General features: G+C 33.5%; 1 protein-coding gene and 1 long non-coding RNA gene across 2 annotated transcripts; one reads left to right on the top strand and one right to left on the bottom strand.

Moving 5' to 3' along the window:
• The first annotated feature begins 35 nt into the window (after positions 1-35).
• On the top strand, positions 36-2,703 carry LOC123214897. Its single transcript, XR_006501910.1, has 3 exons — positions 36-688; positions 1,592-1,838; positions 2,214-2,703. It is a non-coding gene; the product is annotated as an uncharacterized LOC123214897 (long non-coding RNA).
• Positions 2,704-4,862: 2,159 nt separating this feature from the next.
• On the bottom strand, positions 4,863-8,354 carry LOC123213199 (endoglucanase 8-like). Its single transcript, XM_044632584.1, has 7 exons — positions 8,090-8,354; positions 7,604-8,011; positions 7,402-7,494; positions 7,127-7,288; positions 6,012-6,123; positions 5,589-5,752; positions 4,863-5,342 (listed from the first exon to the last, which is right to left on the bottom strand). Exons 1-7 carry the CDS (start codon positions 8,324-8,326, stop codon positions 5,019-5,021), a joined length of 1,500 nt encoding a protein of 499 aa, XP_044488519.1. The 5' UTR covers positions 8,327-8,354; the 3' UTR covers positions 4,863-5,018.
• Positions 8,355-19,344: the final 10,990 nt, after the last annotated feature.

Raw genomic sequence — 19,344 nt, 5'->3', positions numbered from 1 at the left:
GATTAAAAAGGAAAAAGATATTTTAAAATTAACAAACATTATCTGAATTTATTCAAAATTGAAGTAGGGCCCTTGAACAACACCGGCTCACCGGCAGCAGTGAAAATGGTGACATCACCTAAGACTTCTCCGATGTCTGCGGAGAAATCTTCTGCGGTGGCTCTTGCAAGAAAACGAGATTCATTGACGGCAATGTTTCTCGATTTGAAGGAGAAATTTGTGGCGAAAGTAAGAGGACGAGGCTTGAAACACCAATTTGAAAGAAAACGGCAAGCGAATTTGAGAGAGTGAAGTGAATCAAAGGAGAGAGATATGGTTGATGGTAGAGCTCTTGCGGAGACTGTAGCCATAGCTCCCGACTCGAGTATCCATTTTTTCTGAAAAACCAATAAACCAAGTGGCGGGAGGAGACGAGACGACAGCGTTTAGTGGTTTGTGTTATGGCCCCAATAAAATGGGCACCTAAAAACACACACAATTACAGTAGGATGGATGAATTCTCCATATCTAGATGGGATATACGGAGTTTTTGACCACCAACTGCCAGCTGCATTGAAAAAGCTCAACATTGATCGGCATCTCTCTACAAGAGGCCACCAGCCACATCTAATTGCTCCTGTACAACGGAAGACTCATTGATGGGTCTATCAGCTTTTTCAAATGCCCAGCTGAAGCTTCTGTGGATGCTGTAATCTTCTTACTTTTACTTTCTCAAGATAATTTAATTTGTACTAGCGCATTTTCTTTCCTGGAAAACTATTAATATAAAAATATTAGATTATTTTATATTTCTTACAAATTGGTGTGGGTTCAATGTGATTGACATTTTATTTTTTTTCTCATCTCCATTTCTGACTATTTTGTTGATGTTTAGGATATGCCTTTTCTGACTCTCTAAATGTTTGTTACACCTCTGCTTACTTGTATATGTTGGCTGAACTTTTGTTTTATGATATTTGCTTTCTCTCTTCTTTTCTTGCTCATAGTTAGTCCTCCCTCCATAGCTTTTCTGGGGTGATAAAGATTACTCTTGAGAGGTTGGATTTGAGTAGGATAGTTTAATAATGTAGACTACTATCTTCTACTTGTTCCTTTTTTTTTTTCTCTCTCTTAACAAAATGCTTAAAAGGCCCATTTTTCCTCAAGTTTTCACTGATGAATATGTGTTAGAATTCTAAATACAAAGTATGAGACTTAGATCTTCCATTAGAAAGTATGAGCTTCTAATGTGAGATTTATATGACTTTGAGCTTTTCAATCTCAATTGCTAATTTTTGAGACGGGGTTCTCTCAAGATTCATATTACCTTTTATTGAAAAAACTCGTACAAAAGTCTGTAGCCAAAACTGAGGTAATCAAATATTTGCAAGAGATAGTTTTGGCAGTAGATTCAAATAAAGTTTATGTATGCAAGACAATTATCTACATTAATTTAAATTAAGAGTCATGTAAATGGAATTCATTCCATTTAGGTAAAATTCATATCATAAGATGAAATTTGTGATCAACCAAATTTAGTAGACTTCCTTTTTTTGGTAAGTAAAATTTAGTAGACTTGGTTTAACTGAAATCTGGTTTATGCAAATTGTAGGAGTTAAGGCGGTTTCTAACTCTTCGGTGTGACATAATTGCTGCTGCAAATGATGCTTCGGAAAGATTCCTTGAAGAAGGCAGGAGAACAGTTTTAAGGCTGGTGGATATGGAATCTAACAACCTGAACGTTGAATTTTTTCATCTTAAACTAGAGAAGAGTCCTAATCAACAAGGCCCAAATGCACCAAATGGACCAAATCCTCCAAATCAGGATCGATCTTCTGAGAATCATTTTAGGAAAATTGGTATACATTGCTTTATCTACCTTCAATGTTTTATCTTGTTTCTCATAAGCCAACTTAATTATATGGGATCCCGTTTTAGCTACCCATTTAATGTCATTAATGAGTATAGGAAAGAGCATATAAAGAGAATACAAATGCTAAATGGCTTAATATAACCATTTGAATGAAAAACATGATATAAGCCATCTCTATGATCTGTAAAGGCTTGGATGGCAAACAAACCTACCAGATTTGAACTTCTTTCTCAATCTGCTTTTAAGTGCTGGATGAATAAATATTCATATTTAGGTCACATGAAAATTCAAATTTGTTTTGCAACTTCTGGTACTAATGTTCCAAAATGCTAGCTGCCTGATTTTATAATGTATAATGTAGAAATTGTGTTAGGGCGAAGATATATGCGAGGAGGAGAAATAAGAAGGAGAAAGGAAGTTTGGGACTTGGCAGCAATTTAGCAGATACACAAGTCAACCGACAAGCAAAGGACAAGGCATTAATGCAACTGCAAATGGGAGAAGAAGCAGCATGCAGGCAACAGGAGCTGGGGTCCACGAAGATGCGCAATGCTGAGGTGGCGACGCTGGATTGGAAGAGCAACTGTGAAGGAAGATGGCATCATGTTATAGGCCTGGAGACAATGGAAGAAGGCAGGAAAAATCACAGAATAGGAAAGGAATCAGGGAGAGTCCCAGCCTCTTGAATGCTGGAGGGTCTTGTGTTCATCTTGTGATGTTCATTGCTGTGATGTTTTTTGAGAGTAGGTTGTTTAACTGCTGTAAACAGTTAATCTGAACTCTGGGAAAATCTTTTGTAACTGCATTTCAGAAAAAAATATTATTAATGCAAGCTTTGATGTTTTTGCCAATCTGAGTACATTGTTTTATTTACATCGTTGTTACACAAGTACTCTTTTGAGTGTTGGATTGAGCCTTGGGAGGCATTCTGGATATCTGCTCTGCTCTGGTGAGGGATAACAATTCTGGGTTTAGTTGATGCACAGCTCCAGGCCTGTAACAAATTGTAAGTCTAGAAAACCACATTTCTTGACATATTCCTCTTATTCTATCCTAGGATCAAATGTGAGTGCTTATATTGGCATGCTTTGTGATACACTGAGAAATTCAATTCCCAAAGCCATGATCTATTGCCAAGTCCTCTCTGCCAAGAGATCACTTCTCAATAACTTCTATGCTCAAGTCGGGATGAAGGAGGTAAAGTCTTTTAGCTACATATATTTTATTGAGCTTAAAAGGAGGCTTTTGATTTTATATTCATTCAGTAATACTAACAGAGAAAAAATAAACAGCAATAAGTTTGAGAAGTAAGAACATCCCAAAACAAAAACTTTTCTCAGGAAAGGCTTTTTGCTTGATTAAGAAGTGTTGATTATCTTTCTTGTATTTTTAACTATTTTATCAAGTCTAATTGTCTCGTAAGCTTCATGCTTTTGACACTAAAAAAATCATTAATATGTTGTTGGATGATTATTTCACATAAGAAATTGAAGGCCTTGCTTTTCAACATTTTAGACATTCCAATGAGATAGATATATAAGTTTACTTTTTGTCATTGTGAAGATGTTAGCTTTAGTATAAGATAGGCTGTATCTTTTTAACAGACCTGGCAAATGGATAGGTGCGGCCGGGTCGATGTAGGTATAAATTGAGTTATACGAATAGTAATTTCCAAAATCCGTCCCAAACGTAATGAGTATGAGTCGACCTGTGGGTTACCCGTTAATATTAATTCTTTACTATTTATCTTTTGTTTTTATTATTTTAATATATATATTTTTTAATTTTCAATGTTTTTCTCTTTAAATACATAACTATTTTGAGGAGGAACACAAATTTACCTAAACTTACAAAAAAGTTTTTATAAATTTGAAGAATTTTAGTATTAAATAAATAATAAATATTTATAACAACAAAGGGTTTAATGCTCATATTTTTAAATTTATTTTCAACCCAACAAATTCTTTCACTTTAGAGTGAATTTGAGGGAAAATATGTTAAATTTGTATTTGGTTTATTATAAGTTTAATGTTAAAGTAAAAAAAAAAGAAACTAAATGGAAATAAAATGGGTGGCCTGCGGGCATACCCAGTCTACCCACAAAAATTCATTATTTACAGATATAGATCTAAAAATCTAAAACTTATACTTGTATTTAGACTAGTTATCTGTCCGTTTTGCCATTTCTTCTTTTTAAGGTAAAAATATGTTGAAGGTTTCAATCGTTGGTTGGAGCAAACAACCCCTTTCATTAGGCCAATGACCAGTCTAATTCCTGAAACATTGATTGATACTAAAGAGGAAAAAGAAACACTGATTATGTTGGCTACTTAGATTCATTTCATTTTTCTGAAAACAGGGTTTGTGGATTTGTACAACTCAATTTTAGCCTATTTGTTGTGGTGTCACTAACTAGCATGATTACTGAATTTTTATGTGGGTGTGAAAAAAAAAATATTATATTTCTCATCATAAAAAATACTCTTTTTATGAAAAATTGCACATTCTTCATGCAGTTTCTGCTTTCTACATTTTATTTGTTTTTATTTTTTAATTCAAATATTTTTTTAATAAAAATAAAATTAAAAAATGAAACATGACTTGGTAGTAGGCTTGAAATGAAATTTCTGTGGCTTACTTTTCACTTGAGTTGGGCCGAGTTGGGCCTTTGAGGCGGAAGCTTAAATCGGGTTGAAAAAATATTATTTTTATAGAGACCATCAAATTGACGATAATTAGATATGGATAATACAAATCGATGATAGGTTCTAACAAATTAAACTTGGATTAACATAGCCTCAACTCAAAATCGAATTAAGTCAACTTTTCTTCTTCTTCTTCTTTTTCTTAAATGTCTTCTTTGAAGAACTCATTACATTATTAAAATATTTTTCATTTGATGAAACTAAAATATTTATTTCAATTATGTTTTTTATTTGCAATTATTGAAAACTCCAACTCACCTCGTGGATGAAATTGAAAACTCCTAAAAGACAAAAAAGAAAAAAGAAAAAGCTAATAATAATGTATATAAAAGCATACTTTCTTCTTTCATTGGGAACAATTATAATCTTTCACAATGATAAGCAGGCAGGGTGGCCACTTTGCGCACCACTACTACACTGTAACGTTCAACTCATTCATCTCCTTTTTTATATCGCTAACATCAATGATGGGCTGAAAAGAACGCCAATAGGCCCACAAGCGGTGCATTGATGTAAGTTGTGGGCTCGGACTCTTGAAAATATGGCCTGGAATCTGGAAAAGCATCGGTTACATTTGGCCCACCCACGACAGCCCCGACAAGCAGATTAGGGTTTGAATTCGGGCTCAAGAAATATCGTGAACCGTCCTTGCAACCTATGTGGGCTGGGTGGGTCTGAACGGATGGTAATGAGCTGGCTCGGTGGTGGATCCTCTGTGGATAACGTGCACCATAGCCAACCATGTACGACATCCTCAATGGATTATCCCCAAGTATGTAGTCCACCTGGTAGGAAAAGAGACAATACAATTATTAGTAAATTTTATCTTGTTCAATCACGTGATGAGATTGATGGATGGAGCGGGGTGCCTTGATGATCATGCCGTTAATCACGATGACCTCATGATGATTGTACAAAGATCTAGCCGTTAATATGTCTGATTAGAGGTGCTCCCCAGTGGATTGGAGAATGAGGGGCCAGTAAAAGTTATTTTAACAATAATTACAAGAAGAAGAAAGGGTTTAGTTTACCTGACGTTTGGCCAAGTGTTTGAGGAGAGCAGGGGAGGCAGATGTCTGGCCACATGGCACGATCTTATTGGCGTGGCTTAGATAATTAGAGTAAACCAGAAGTAGGAAAGACAGTGACGTTACATGCTGCATGTTGCTTCCTCCAGCCTTGAAGATCAAGCCACCTTTTTCCATCAAGATGAAATATAAGAAAATATTTTATAAAAAATAATAATAATTAATTACTGGAATTTAAATTAATTATAAGAAAATCTAGCAGCCCACATTATTCATGGTACAGGCTAAGTACAGTCTACTGCACCACAGCCAGAGGTTTTCAAAAGCACTTGCTTTTAAAAGTGCTTATTCCAAAAGCACTTCCAAATCAAAATATGAAAAAACTCAAATCACATAACCAAGACCAGAAGATAAGAATAATATTACCGGGAGAGTATTGGACTTGTGGGTGAGAAATTCCAGGCAATAAAGAACAGATAAACCCATCGGCATTTTGCTTGAAAGACTGAAAATACTCAGCTTTTCCCATAAGCACTTCCTGCAGTAGAACACAATTAATTTGTCTTACGTATATAAGCTTCAATGTATATTAGTATATTGCGTAGCTTAGACTCATTCCATTCTTGCACAGCACAGAGAAAAATACTAAAGGCAAGAAGAAGAAAATGATGATGATATCATCATCTGAAACCCCCAAAAGAAAAAAGTGATAGTGAAAGCACATAGCAGCCATTATTATTGTGACGAAAATAATGGGTGGTGGTGGTGGTGAGTACGGGAAGAAGAACCGGAGTTGCTGCTTCAGCCTTTAAGCACATGCATGCAGGATTTGATCAGGACCCCACATGGCCCAGATCTAAAAAATCATGGTTATGATCATGATTCAAGATCAAGATCACCATTCATCTACTTTTGATTGAAGAGACAAGACAAGACAATTAAAATCTACATTAAATTTCATAATGTGATTTACTTTTATCTTTTGTTTGTTTGTTTTTTCAGGTAAAAAAGCCCAAATATTTCACTGAAGCAACAAGCTTTTTGACTTTGGAGAAAATGAGAGAATTTGTGCCAACAGCAATAAAGCCAAAATTTATGCTCAATATCATGTGCAATCATTGTATTAATAACCCCAGCTTTTCTCCTGTTTAATTTTACACTAATAAGATATCAACATCTTTAACATGTTTTATAATCGAACCAATCTAAATATTCGAATTTGAGTTATTCCGAATCGAAAATGGATAAGACCCAGGAGGTGGGAGGCCACTAAAAACTATGAGATAAATTTGATCCCTCTGCACGTGATCTGCAGACACCTACTAGATAAGAAAATCTATTTTTTAAAATAGTTAATGTGACCATTATTTACTAGAAAGTAGAAACAGTCCCCACATTCCTTACAAGAAACACAAGACAGGAAGAATAAAACTGCTGGGTAAAGACAAACGTTTTATAATTTATTATTATTTTAATTATTAATCACATATGTCTTTCATGTTCACAATAATCATGATTTGGGTTTAATTAATATTAATTACCTTGGAAATGAGGACGTTAATCCCAGCATGCTTGTTATCCCAACCGAACTCGTTGATGGTATCTCCAGCACGTAAAACGACTTCGTTTTTGAATATATACTCTCTGTATGCGCGGTTTCGTGAGGCCTTGTGCAGCCAAGCTGCTCCCCAAAGCAACTCGTCCTGAAATTTATTTTTATTTTTTTTACTTACAATTACAATCCGCATTATGATCATAAAGTCAAATTTTAACACAATCCAACGGTCGAAAATTCAGTTATTGAACTCTCTCTCACCTGGTAACCGTTCACGTCGCAGTAAAAAGGACACACTGCATGATACAGACTGTTGCTGTAAGCTCCCCGGTATTTGTCAGCAAACTCGAAGACCTACAGCAATGCGACACCGTTTCACTCACACTTTCACAGTTTTCAGTTTTTTTTTTTTTTTTTCTAGGGAACCGTTACAGTGTTGTTGTTGTTGTAAATAGCGACATACCTTAACTGCCCGGTTGAGCAGTAGCCTTGAGTACTGCGGGTCACGTGATCTGAACACGATGGACGCAGCGGCCAATGCAGCGGCCGTTTCGCCTGCCACGTCAGAGCCTGGATGGTTCGCGTCGATCTTGTACGCCGTACGCAGCGTGTCCATGTCCTCCGGTCTCTCCCAACAGTTGTGATCACTGTACGGATCACCTACCTGAACGTAAACGACGCCAGGAACCGCCGTCGCTTTTAACAGATAATCCGTCGCCCATTTAACGGCTTTGACGGCGTATTTCAACTCTGGTCCCATGGTCCTCCCGAAATCGATAATGCTCCACGACAACATCGTCGTCGTGAACGCCATTGGGAAACCGAACTTCACATTGTCCCCAGCGTCGTAATAACCACCAGTTAAATCCACCTGAAATGTCGAGAGAACAAATTCAAAGCGAAATCATGTAAGAAAGGAATTTTGACTTTAAAGGGAGCTAGTGCGTACGCCTGCTGTGGCTCCGTCGTACATTCCGGAGTCACGGCGCCATCGTACTCGTTGATCGGGAGGGAGGCGACCGGAACGTTGACCCTCAAAAAAGAGAATGCTCTTGTGGAGGGCGGCGAAATAGTTGTGCTGTTGTTGGCCACCGGCGGCGTCAGAACGGAGAAGGAGTATGAACGCAACAAAAAGAACGCGAAGTACCAGAACATTTCCCAGTAAAGAATGTGTATTTCGCGCCATTTTAGTTGCTGGGGAGTTGAGCGAGGCGTGAGATGAAGAAAGCCAAACTAACTTCGTTTAATTTATAACGAAAAAGTCTCATTGGATTCCAGAGATTCACCCAATAGAATTCATCCACGTGGATAGACACGACTAGTGTAGGATTGGATTCCAATGCAGAAAAACACTTGACTGGGTTCATCCGGGTATTGACTAGCTCCTTTGTCGGATCACTTAAACCCGATTCGTTTTGTTGCTGGGTCTGTCTAGGGAATGTGCATTTATCACCGACCCATCGGTGATGGACACGTGGAGAGTAAAGTAAGTGGGGTCCGTAATCCGATGATCTGATGGATGAGAATAAATGATGACATGTAGTTAGAAATCATTATGAAGCGTCAGATTGTTTGACTAAATTTATGCCGTGATAGGAGATGGAATTTTATATCGGTACGAGAAAAAGAGTGAAATATAATTAGTGTTTTTGAAATTTTAAAACACATTCTTCAATAACGTTGCATGACAGGGGGGGTAGATAGGATACATGTAGCATGTGCCTTCATCTTCTATGTTGTCCCTATCTATAAAATTCTTTTGGAAAATTCATTTTTAAATAAAGAAATAACTTATTTTATATTTAAATATATAATAAAATGTTTATATTTCCGGTTATATTATTAAATATTTAGTAAAATTTTGATAAAATAAGAGTGTAAATTGTTATTCATGAAGGATAGTTTGAACGTAAATAAAAGATATTTTAAACATAAGAACAAAAGTTTAAATTATAATTTCTAAGAGAAGACTTCATATATAATAGAATATAGGTTTAAATCTTCTCTGACGATATATCAAGATCAAAATCTTGACTTACTTGATTTAATAGTTGTGAAGTCACTCACTAGAGTCTGAGTTTGTCCTACCAAATATAATTGGTTCGATTTTATAAAAGTAACGATCTAATTTTGATGAGATTCTTTGTTATAAAGAAAAAATTTCAAATTCCATCAGTGTCATTTCAAAGTTTTTCCTCTTTGATATAGTTGGTTCAATTCTATAAAAGTGATGATCCAATTTGAATAAGAGTCTTCGTTATAAAAAAAATATTCAAATTCTATCGATATTATTTCAAGATCAAATTCAAAATTTTATCTGTTTGATATAATTAATTCAATTCTGAAAGATTCGGCTAAAATAATATGTTGAAAAAATCATAAAAAAGAATAAAATTGTCAAGAACAACTTTTCTCATTGTTCATATCCTAGTTGTTCTTGTTGGAGGAATATTTTGGTGAGAATAAATGTGAGTGCACAACGGAAGAAAATAAATTGGAAACAAAAACAGTACCGTTTTGAAAGCAACCCTTGTAACGGAAAACTTATAACGTGGAAAATGGAAGCAAATTGCGGGAAACCAGCCCGTGATTGCAAATGGCCCACTTGAATCACAGACCGAACATACTAAGAATGACTTTCTCTGATATCGGCAACTTCACGAGTTTCCCAAGCCTACCATCGCTATAACATCACAACGGTGCCCAACCATGCCGGTGCTGTTGTTTTTCTTGGCCTTATTGGTTTATTTTATCCGAGATTTTTTGGCTTGAATCGAGTTTAGACTAAAAGTTAGGTTCATTTTTATAAAATAAATAAAGTTCCCATTCAAGTTGTTTTAGATTAAATCTAAAATGAAGGTATTTTTTTAATCAAATTTGAGTATTTAGCTCTCGACTTCAAGTTAACTCTCTTATATTCGAACAGATCTCGAATTGGAACTTGTTTAGGCTGAACGGGGAAGAGAAGCCAGTCTTGCTTGCTTGGCCTCCCTGTCATAGTCTTGAATTTGGCGTACATAAGGGATGAGCATGAGACGGTCAGCTTTCGCTTTTAAGTTTGCAGTGAAGGAAGGGGTTTACTTGGGCGAATTTTAGTCGTGATTTTCTGCTTAGGCAACGGAGCCAAATAAGCAGAAATGAATGCAGAGAACAATGAATGTTAGTGCTTGACTTGGAACCCAATCAGAACGTAAGAGTACACATGTACATACTATAAAATAAAACCCATATATTGTAAGTGAAAGTCTAGAAATACACTAAACTTTGGGCGGGAATAAGTCCTTTGGCCTAAAAGAAGGGAAACGTGGACATTGAGTTATGACTGTAGTATAAGAAGGGATAGTTGTTTTGTGATGACGGAACCTTAAAATTTAATGCTGGTATTGAATGACTGAGGTTAATGCATGTGAAAGCGAAAAAGAAAGAACCCATTTGTATCTCATGTTGCCGATGATGCATGTGAGTCCAAGATGACAAAAGTATGAACATCACCTTCTAACACATGCAACCATAAGCCTTAATTACTTCATTAACAACATGGGTTTTTCATAAACGTTCATACTTAAATATAATTACATGCATAGATCATGCTTCATGCCATGCATAGTCTAGGAGGCAATTAGGTTTAACCCACAAATTGAAAATGTTTTTAATGTTTCTGTTACTTATTATTGTTTGTGAACAGTTTTAAAAATTGGTTTGGATGGGTTGAACTGTCACTTGGTAAGAAAAACATAAACAATTCACTAAAAAATTGTTTCGAGAGTTAAATTGGATTAGACTATGATCTAACTGTTTGAATCATTTCAGTTCAGTTTTTCCGAATAAAAACCCGAGTTTAACCATCAAACTAAATTTATTTTTTATGTAAAAATAGTTTAGATTATATATTTAATAATTAATTATATAAAATTATTTTTAATATTATTTTTAATAATTATTTAAATAGTTGATGGTTTCAATCAATGATTGGACCAAAACTGCTCCTTCATCAAGTTGACATATGATCCAGTTCTGAAAACGTTGTTCTGCCTTCTCTTATGAGGCAAATTTTATTGGTATTATTAAGAAAGAATAATGTTACGTACATAAATAATATACACAATTTTATACATAAACAATGGCATGTCACCATGTGATTGAATAATTTTAAATTAGAGATAAAACACTTAATTGTATGATAATATATCATTATTTATATATAAAATTACGCATATTGTTTGTTTAAATAGTTTTATTGATTAAGAAATTATAATAATGGTTTAATTTGATGGGCTTGAATATTGTGTTCATTGCACTTTAGGCTCATCACTCTTAGCATCTTTATGGGCTTGAATTTGATGCCAGACTTAGTGGACTAGAAATATGTCTCCCAGAATGGACCAAACTAACATTTATATGGTTCTGACATCGATTTTTATTATGTTGGATCGGTTTGAGATACATTTTTCAGAATTTAAAGACACCACTAAATTTGGGATTCTATCTAGTAAGACCCTTTTGATGTTGATGATAATATGCCGCCACGACACACAACCCCTACACTTACGCGGGTTGATAATGCACTAGCTATTTCCTAAATGCAAGCAAAACATGTTATGCCTACAATGCGGTTGTTATCACACGTAGTATATAAATGCAATTAGAAGATATAATGACAATTTCAATGAAGTGTCATACCTAAAAATATATTTAAGCCAAGTCTAATTAAGGGTTGATTTGAGCTTGATTTGAATTTAATAAATCTAGCTTAAATTGGTGATGAGGTCGTCCAAAAAATTAATTGTCTCAAAGCACCAAAAAAAAAAAAAGAATTTTAGTTGAAGAAGAAGAAAAATCACTTAGAAAAGATATAAAATTGATGAATAAAATGAATTTTTCAATGAATTTCCGAATACACACTGCATTCGAGCCAACTCAACTCAAACTTTAGTTTGAATTATCCAAAATTGAGTTCTGCTCATTCTAACTAAACATTTAGTTTAGATTAAGCTTATATCTTATCTTACCCATACCCCAAAAAGTAACAGTTAGAATTGGAATAATTCAAAGTTATATTCTTACACTCAAAACTCATACTTTTTCGATATGAACTCTATGTCTTATGATCTGGCAATTAAGATAGTACAAATAGAATAGTGAATTAGTTTCACAAGAATGCTAGAACTAAATCATCGTTATTACTAACTATTTCAATGTTGCATTGGTTAATAGAAATCATTTTAAAAACTAAAATCGATGAGAGAGATGTGAACACATTGGCGGTATAAATAATGATATATACACTTATAATAAATATCAAATTAAGCATCGTTGATGATATATCATTATATGATTGAATATTCTTTTATCTTTAATTCATATTATCTAATCACATGGTAATATGTCATCATAAATACCTAAATTTTTACATCGTATTATTTTGATGGTATATACATTGTAGATTGTGTGGATGACATAGTTTACTGTCAACATTCTAATTTTTTTCTTTTCAAATAAGTTGGAATACATAATCAAGAGACAACATTATTTGTAATTCAAAATCACTTAAACACATCGTGATTAGGGCTAGATTCGAGTCGAGCCAACTCAAGCTCGAGCTCGAGCTCGACTCGGTCGAGCCCGAAATGAGTCGACCTTAGCCGAGCTTAAGCTCGAGCTACTCATTAGATTTTCAAATTAAAATTTTTGATACAAAACGACATCATTTTAATCAATATATATTAAAACAATGTCGTTTTGATAACGAAAAATGAACCGAACCGAATTCAAGCTCGAAATGAGCCAACCTTAGCTAAGCTCCGTTGAGCTCGAGCCAACTATATATGAATCAAGCCGAGCTCGAGCTCAAGCTCGGCTCGGCTCGAATCCAGCCGTAATCGTGACACATAATTTATTTACTCAAATTGTGTTAAAAAAACATGTATGAATAATTTTATTGTTTGTAAAATCAATTATCAAATTGATTGAGATACAAAATTATAACATCAAATCTTATATGTATTAACATTACAGCAAATATTAACAATTTCTTAAAATTATTTTAAAATCTAAAATAAATCCACATTTTATAATATTGCATGTTCAAACAGTTAACATCAATATAATGATATGTAAAACAAGTTGACAATTGGGATTGGGTGATCTAATTATATATTTTATTTCTAATTCAAAATCATCTAATTACACAATAATATGTCAATTTGTTTAGACACGTTAGTTTTAACCATTTGAATCATGATTATTAGTATCCTACAATACCTATTACATATTATATGATACAATATAAATGAAAAATAATATGTATTTTAAAATGTTTTTAAAATTAGTACGACACAATAAGTGTATCATACGAGACATTGCATATCAAATTGTTTTACTTATTTTTACCGATATAAATTGATACATATTTTTTTAGAAATGATAACGAGGCAAAACTATATTTAAATTTCAAAATATTTGGGTATTTGTTATATTTTCTAAGATTATAGCAAGACAATTGAAATTTTTTTTATAATTTTTTATTATTTCAATATTATTTTTTAAAAAGGTACATCTTACTATACATATACAATCCAAAAAAATTGTTTTTGATTCATACGATGTGCGATTGACTACTAGGGTTTGTATAAAAAAAAAAGTATCTTTTCTTATACATACACAATATAAAAAATATTAAAGACAAAATCGTCTTCGTCTCGGTAAAAGACGACCAAAGATGATCAGAGAGGGAAAAGAGAGTGACCGGAGGGAGAGAGGACAACCAAAGGCTAGAGAAAGTGAATCGACGCCGGAGAGAATAGAAACAAATCCTGCGGGGTATTTGTCAATTTTCAAACTTTGGGTTGAGGGGAAAATTATAAGATTTCTAAACCTAAGGAGGAGAATGTGATAAAACTTTAAATTTTTTTGGTAAATAACGATTTTACCCCTTATCCTAACTAAGATTTTTAATAAAAATTTGCTTATAAGTAATTATTTGACTTTTTGAAAGTTGGAGAATGAGAGTGTGAGATTTCACTATACTTTGGATGGAAATAAGTTTTTCAGCCTATTATATATTTATATAATGAATTCATTCAAATGCAATCTTTAATAATGGGGATGAATTTGAATCAGATACAATCAAACGCCAGTTTGAACTTAATTCGAATTCACAATATCAATTCAAGTTGTTCACTTATGGAATGAATAGTAACTTCACATAGATGTGTCGTTAACATATCTTTGAACTCAAACTGAACCGAAACTTCACTCAAATTCGATTTATTTAAATCAAACGTGAATTCAACTTACTCGGTTCTAATCCGTTTCTATTTCAAACACTGGGATGCCTTCGATTTGAATGACTCATAAATCAAATCTAAAATTCAACTAAATTCAAACCTAACCCCAACTCCCGAAACCTACTAACACAGAGAAAATCAACAACCATGAGCCTCAATTTTACGTACATTTCGAGGAGAAAACTAAAGTCTAAATCAACCTACAGAAAAATCAAACTTACTAAAGTGACAAATTAAAGTTATAACTAAATTCAATTATAAACTTTTTCCATCATTCACGGAGTCGAATTCGCCACAATCTTTTGCTTTGACAAATAAAGAAAAGTTGTGGTGGGACTGCCACAAATAATTGTGCCTTTGAGTGTGCCCAAGGAATAGCTTTTTATTTTATATTTATCTTTTTTTTCTTAAACCAAAAAATTTTATTTGAGTCGAATTATCTTTTCAAAATTAAACTAATCAACTCAAGTAGATGAAATCCGAATTTTGTGACTAGAACAACAATCATTGTACCAAGTTCTTCAATGATTTAATTTTTCTATGTTTTGTTATTTAAGTTATTCTTAAAGGTATAATAACTTTTTTTTTTGTAATAAAGAATCTTATCTGTATTTATTCGATACGTAAAGTCAGGGCACAGTAACCAGCCCACAATCAGAGTAACTTTTTATTTATTAGAACTATTTTTTAAATTCTAAAAAATACAAGCTTTCAGGTGTTTGAAGATTAGCATGTTCACCTTTTGACAACTAGAAATCTAAAGCTCAGCCAACAGAAAAGAAAATATGGATCCTCAGGTTGATTCTCTCTTTATTTACACTCATTACAGTAAGCTTTTTAAACAAGAATACCATCATGTCGTGTTTCCTTATCCTGTCCATGCAAAGCTTTTTAGGGCTTTTATCTCAATTGAGTCAATTACGCCATTCGATTAGCCAATAATGTTTGAGAGCTTTTATTAATATATAATAGGCCAAACGACTATTTCCCACCCAAGGTATGCTGTACTGACAAGTTTCCACCCTTTAATTATGGAAACACCAAACACCCACCTATGATCGGTTAGATTTAACAAAACCCTAACGGTGATAAGGGTAAAATCGTCATTTTCTCTAGAATATTTAAAATAAACTAAAATAGAATATATTTTGCTCCTCTAAACTTTAAAAACTAAAATTCCCCCCCAGCATAAGTTTTAAAAAATCGCAGTTTCACCCTCCCAAAGCATTGTCGATGGTCTCCGGCTCCATTGCCGACGGTCTCTCCCTCCCGAAGCATCCTCACCTTCCGGAGATCTCTTTCCTCCCATTTGGACTTCCAATCGAGTCGGAGAAGCTGTGGAAGACGAAGAACTTTGTCGGGGAAGACGAAGTTCTTCGTCTTCCCAGTCGTCGTCGTCGTCTGGGAAGACGACGTCTTCCCAGACGAAGACAAGACGCGAGACGACTCGTCGTCCTCTGGGAAGACGAGTCGTCTTCATCTGGGAAGACAATCGTCTTCCCAGACGATGAAGACGAGATCGATCGATCTAGTCTTCGTCGTCTGGGAAGACGATTTCTCTTCCCAGACGACTTCTCTCTGCATCGGATGAGTTGAGGTCGAGTTGAGAGGGGTCGTCGGTGGAAGAGAAACCGTTGGGAGGGGAAGACGGCAGGTGATGGCGCCGGAGAAAGCGATGGAGAAGGGTTTGGAAATTGGAAGGGTTTGGAAATAAACCCTAGGGGGGAAAATGCAATCTTTTCAAACTTAGCTTAGGGAAAAAATGTTAGTTTTTAAACTTTTAGGGGAGAAAATGAGATTAAATTTACCACCGTTAGAGTTTTGTTAAATCTAACCAGCCATGGGTGGGTGTTTGGTGTTTCCATAGTTAAAGGGGGGAAACTTGTCTTTACAGCATACCTTGGGTGGGAAATAGTCGTTTGGCCTATATAATACATAGACAACCTAGCGTTTAGTAGGGGTGGATTTGATCTTAATTTGCTCGGTTTGAGATCGATTTGTTTATTCATCTAATGATATTATTCATTTCGTTGGATATATTATTTATTTTGTTGGTGACCTTCCAATAATATTATACACCTATTAGATTCAACCTACGTTTTGAGGGCAAAATCTTAGTCACAATAAAAAAAGAGACATCAGAAATAGTCCTCTAAATCCTTGACTCCTTAATATAAGTTAAAAAAATAAAGGAAAATAGATAAGTGAACTTTTCTTAAAAAATGTCAAAAAAAAAAATAAAATTAGGGTAAGATTTTGGTGTTGGTGATGAGATTATCACCCAGATTTTTAAGATGGTTCGATCGATAAATCAAGAGTCTATATCCATAAAGGTGATATTAGATTTAGAAAACAATAAAACTAAATATACAAACACTCTAGAAATTAAAAATTTTCACATACATCTTTACTATACCATCATTTTTGTTAAAAATTGTATCAATAATATATATTATATCGTACGATACATATACTATATCGTATTAATTTGATACATCTCATGATATATATCGTTTCACACTTGTATTGTATCGTATCATATAATACATATCATGTATCGTAAGATACTGATAATTATGATGTCACATACTTAATTATGGTATTAACTCGAGGCTTAATCATAAGCAACCAACTTAGTAGTTCTTTTAATTCTTTAGCCCCGTGCAAATTAATTAATGAGGAAATTATCTTAAGGATTAAGCCATGGATAAAACATTTTATAGTTGAGAACTTAAAACCTAGTACCAACTTAATTTAAAATGAGCTAAACATGTTTTTATTCTAACACACTGAGAATCTCTCAAACATCTTGGCGACTTCTAATTTTTGTTATATCAATGACTTTCTAATTTCTCGATGATTCTACGGCCATCAATGTAAGTTATCCTTTTCTTGATATGGATAGTTTTACAATTAATTATAGAAATATTTTAAACGGTTGAAATTTGCACATTCAAGTATGATTTGGTGCTCGATTTGAATGGATCGAATTCAAATTTGGTCTACTCCAACTCTATTTGAGTGAGTCGTCGATAAAATTTTCTTTTCTAACGATTTTTCTTAATTTTTTACTATTCCTCATCTTCATCTTTAGTGGCTTATATTTTTCTTTTTTAGCATTTTTAGGCAACTTCTCTTACAAATAGACATATATTTATATGTATCCCAATATAATTGAATGATATTAAATTAAAGATGAAGTAATACTCAATCACATGATAATATGTTTAAATATATATTTATTTGTATATTTAAAGTGAACATGTATAATATTGTTATTTAGAATAAAGAGTATAAGATATTTATATAAATAGAAAAAGAGGTATCAAATAATAGAATTTTGGGGTTATTTTGGCATTTGAATCAATTTGGTTTTGTTTAGAGAATCATGGGGAAAATCAGTTCTAGTTTGGCAATTTTTCGCATCGAAAGTATATATGCCTTTCAAATTTTCATTTCTACAAACCATGACCTATTTCCACAAATATAAATACAGATAATAATCTTATTATAAAATCATTCTATTAATTTATATGTGAAAAATTATACCTCCTAGGTGAACAGGTCCAAGTACCTCGTAAAATTTTGTGAAACTAGAATTGAACCGAAATCAACTAGATTTTGAGAAAAAGAACCAAAACCTAGAACCTATAAGGTCAATTCCTACCCGGAACCAACCTTGTAGATTTTGGATAGTTTTCAGTTAAAGATGACAATTTTGGACTGACTTTAGAAACCTCAACCCTCCTTGACCCTAACGGAAAGAAGATTCTCCAATAGAAATAGGGAAAGGGATAGGGATTGGATAAAAGAAATTCCCGCAATCGAACATAGGCCGAGGACGGGGATACATGTGTCATCTCCCCATCTTGCCCTTTTCTAGCCCTGCTTCAATTCTCGTCCTTTTATATTAATATATTTACTTAAAATACTAACATATCTTTATAATTTTAGATTATTTATGTTTTTCAAATTTATTTAGGTTTTTGTTGTGTCTATTAAAGTGATTAATATATTATATTTTTAACATCTGAAACAGTTGGTTGATTTTAGTTTTACTTAATTTTATTATTTAATATATTTATATTATATTTAAAGGGTATAAAGAAGAGATTTTTTCTTACAGGTACGGAGAGGTGAGTTTTTCCCTTGGGGCCCCTAAAGGAGATAGGGAAAAGATTTTTCTTCGTGGGAAGAGGACAAAGAATCTTTTTTATCCCTGTAATGAGGACAGATCGAGGACGAAGATTAATATCTCCTACGGGAATGGGAACAGGGATTAATATCTCCTACGGGGATTAAGATCCTCTCCTCGACCCTCCCTGTTGTCATCCCTAGTTTCGGTTCCTACCTGGAACCTATATTATATTTCAAATTTCATTATTTAAAATATTATAATTCTACCTTTTTTTAATTTAATTAATGTTTATACATACAAATGTAATTTTTATCCAATTTTAAGAACTTAAATCTGCTCCAACTGACTATGAAAGGGGTAAATCTTAGTATATTGAAGTATAATATTTGAACATTAAAACTAACCCTGAGAGGGGTGTAATCGTAATTAACTAAACTTTGAAATAAATTACTATATTACAAACACTCCAATTTTATGTTAAATTTAGTTAATAACTAATTGTCATAGTCTAACTTATTGAAAACGTTTTTCATTAACTTTTTCAAGTCACATATGTGCCCTGTTACTTTGTTTAATTGAATTTTTTAAAAGATATTTATACATTTGAACAGAGAAAAACAAGAGTCATGTCTCTCTTCTTTCAATTTTCTTTTTTTTTTTTTGCTTTTGCATCCCACTTTCATGAATTTCTTTGATCAATTCAACTATAACCCATTTCATATTTAGATCTCAGTTTCAATTTTTTATAAGATAGAACTAGAATCAAACTTGAAACTGATT

The sequence above is a fragment of the Mangifera indica genome, chromosome 4, assembly GCF_011075055.1.
Source record: "Mangifera indica cultivar Alphonso chromosome 4, CATAS_Mindica_2.1, whole genome shotgun sequence".
In the NCBI taxonomy this organism is placed as follows: Eukaryota; Viridiplantae; Streptophyta; class Magnoliopsida; order Sapindales; family Anacardiaceae; genus Mangifera; species Mangifera indica.
The sequence above is the reverse complement of the archived record's forward strand: the minus strand, read 5'-3'. Positions and strand labels throughout refer to the sequence as shown.

Coding starts and splice junctions, on each gene's coding strand:
- LOC123213199 (XM_044632584.1), bottom strand. CDS start 8,326: ATGGCGCGAAATACACATTCTTTACTGGGAAATGTTCTGGTACTTCGC. Junction 8,012..8,089: donor ACGACGGAGCCACAGCAGGC/GTACGCACTAGC, acceptor TCGACATTTCAG/GTGGATTTAACTGGTGGTTA. Junction 5,753..6,011: donor ACAAGTCCAATACTCTCCCG/GTAATATTATTC, acceptor TGATGGAAAAAG/GTGGCTTGATCTTCAAGGCT.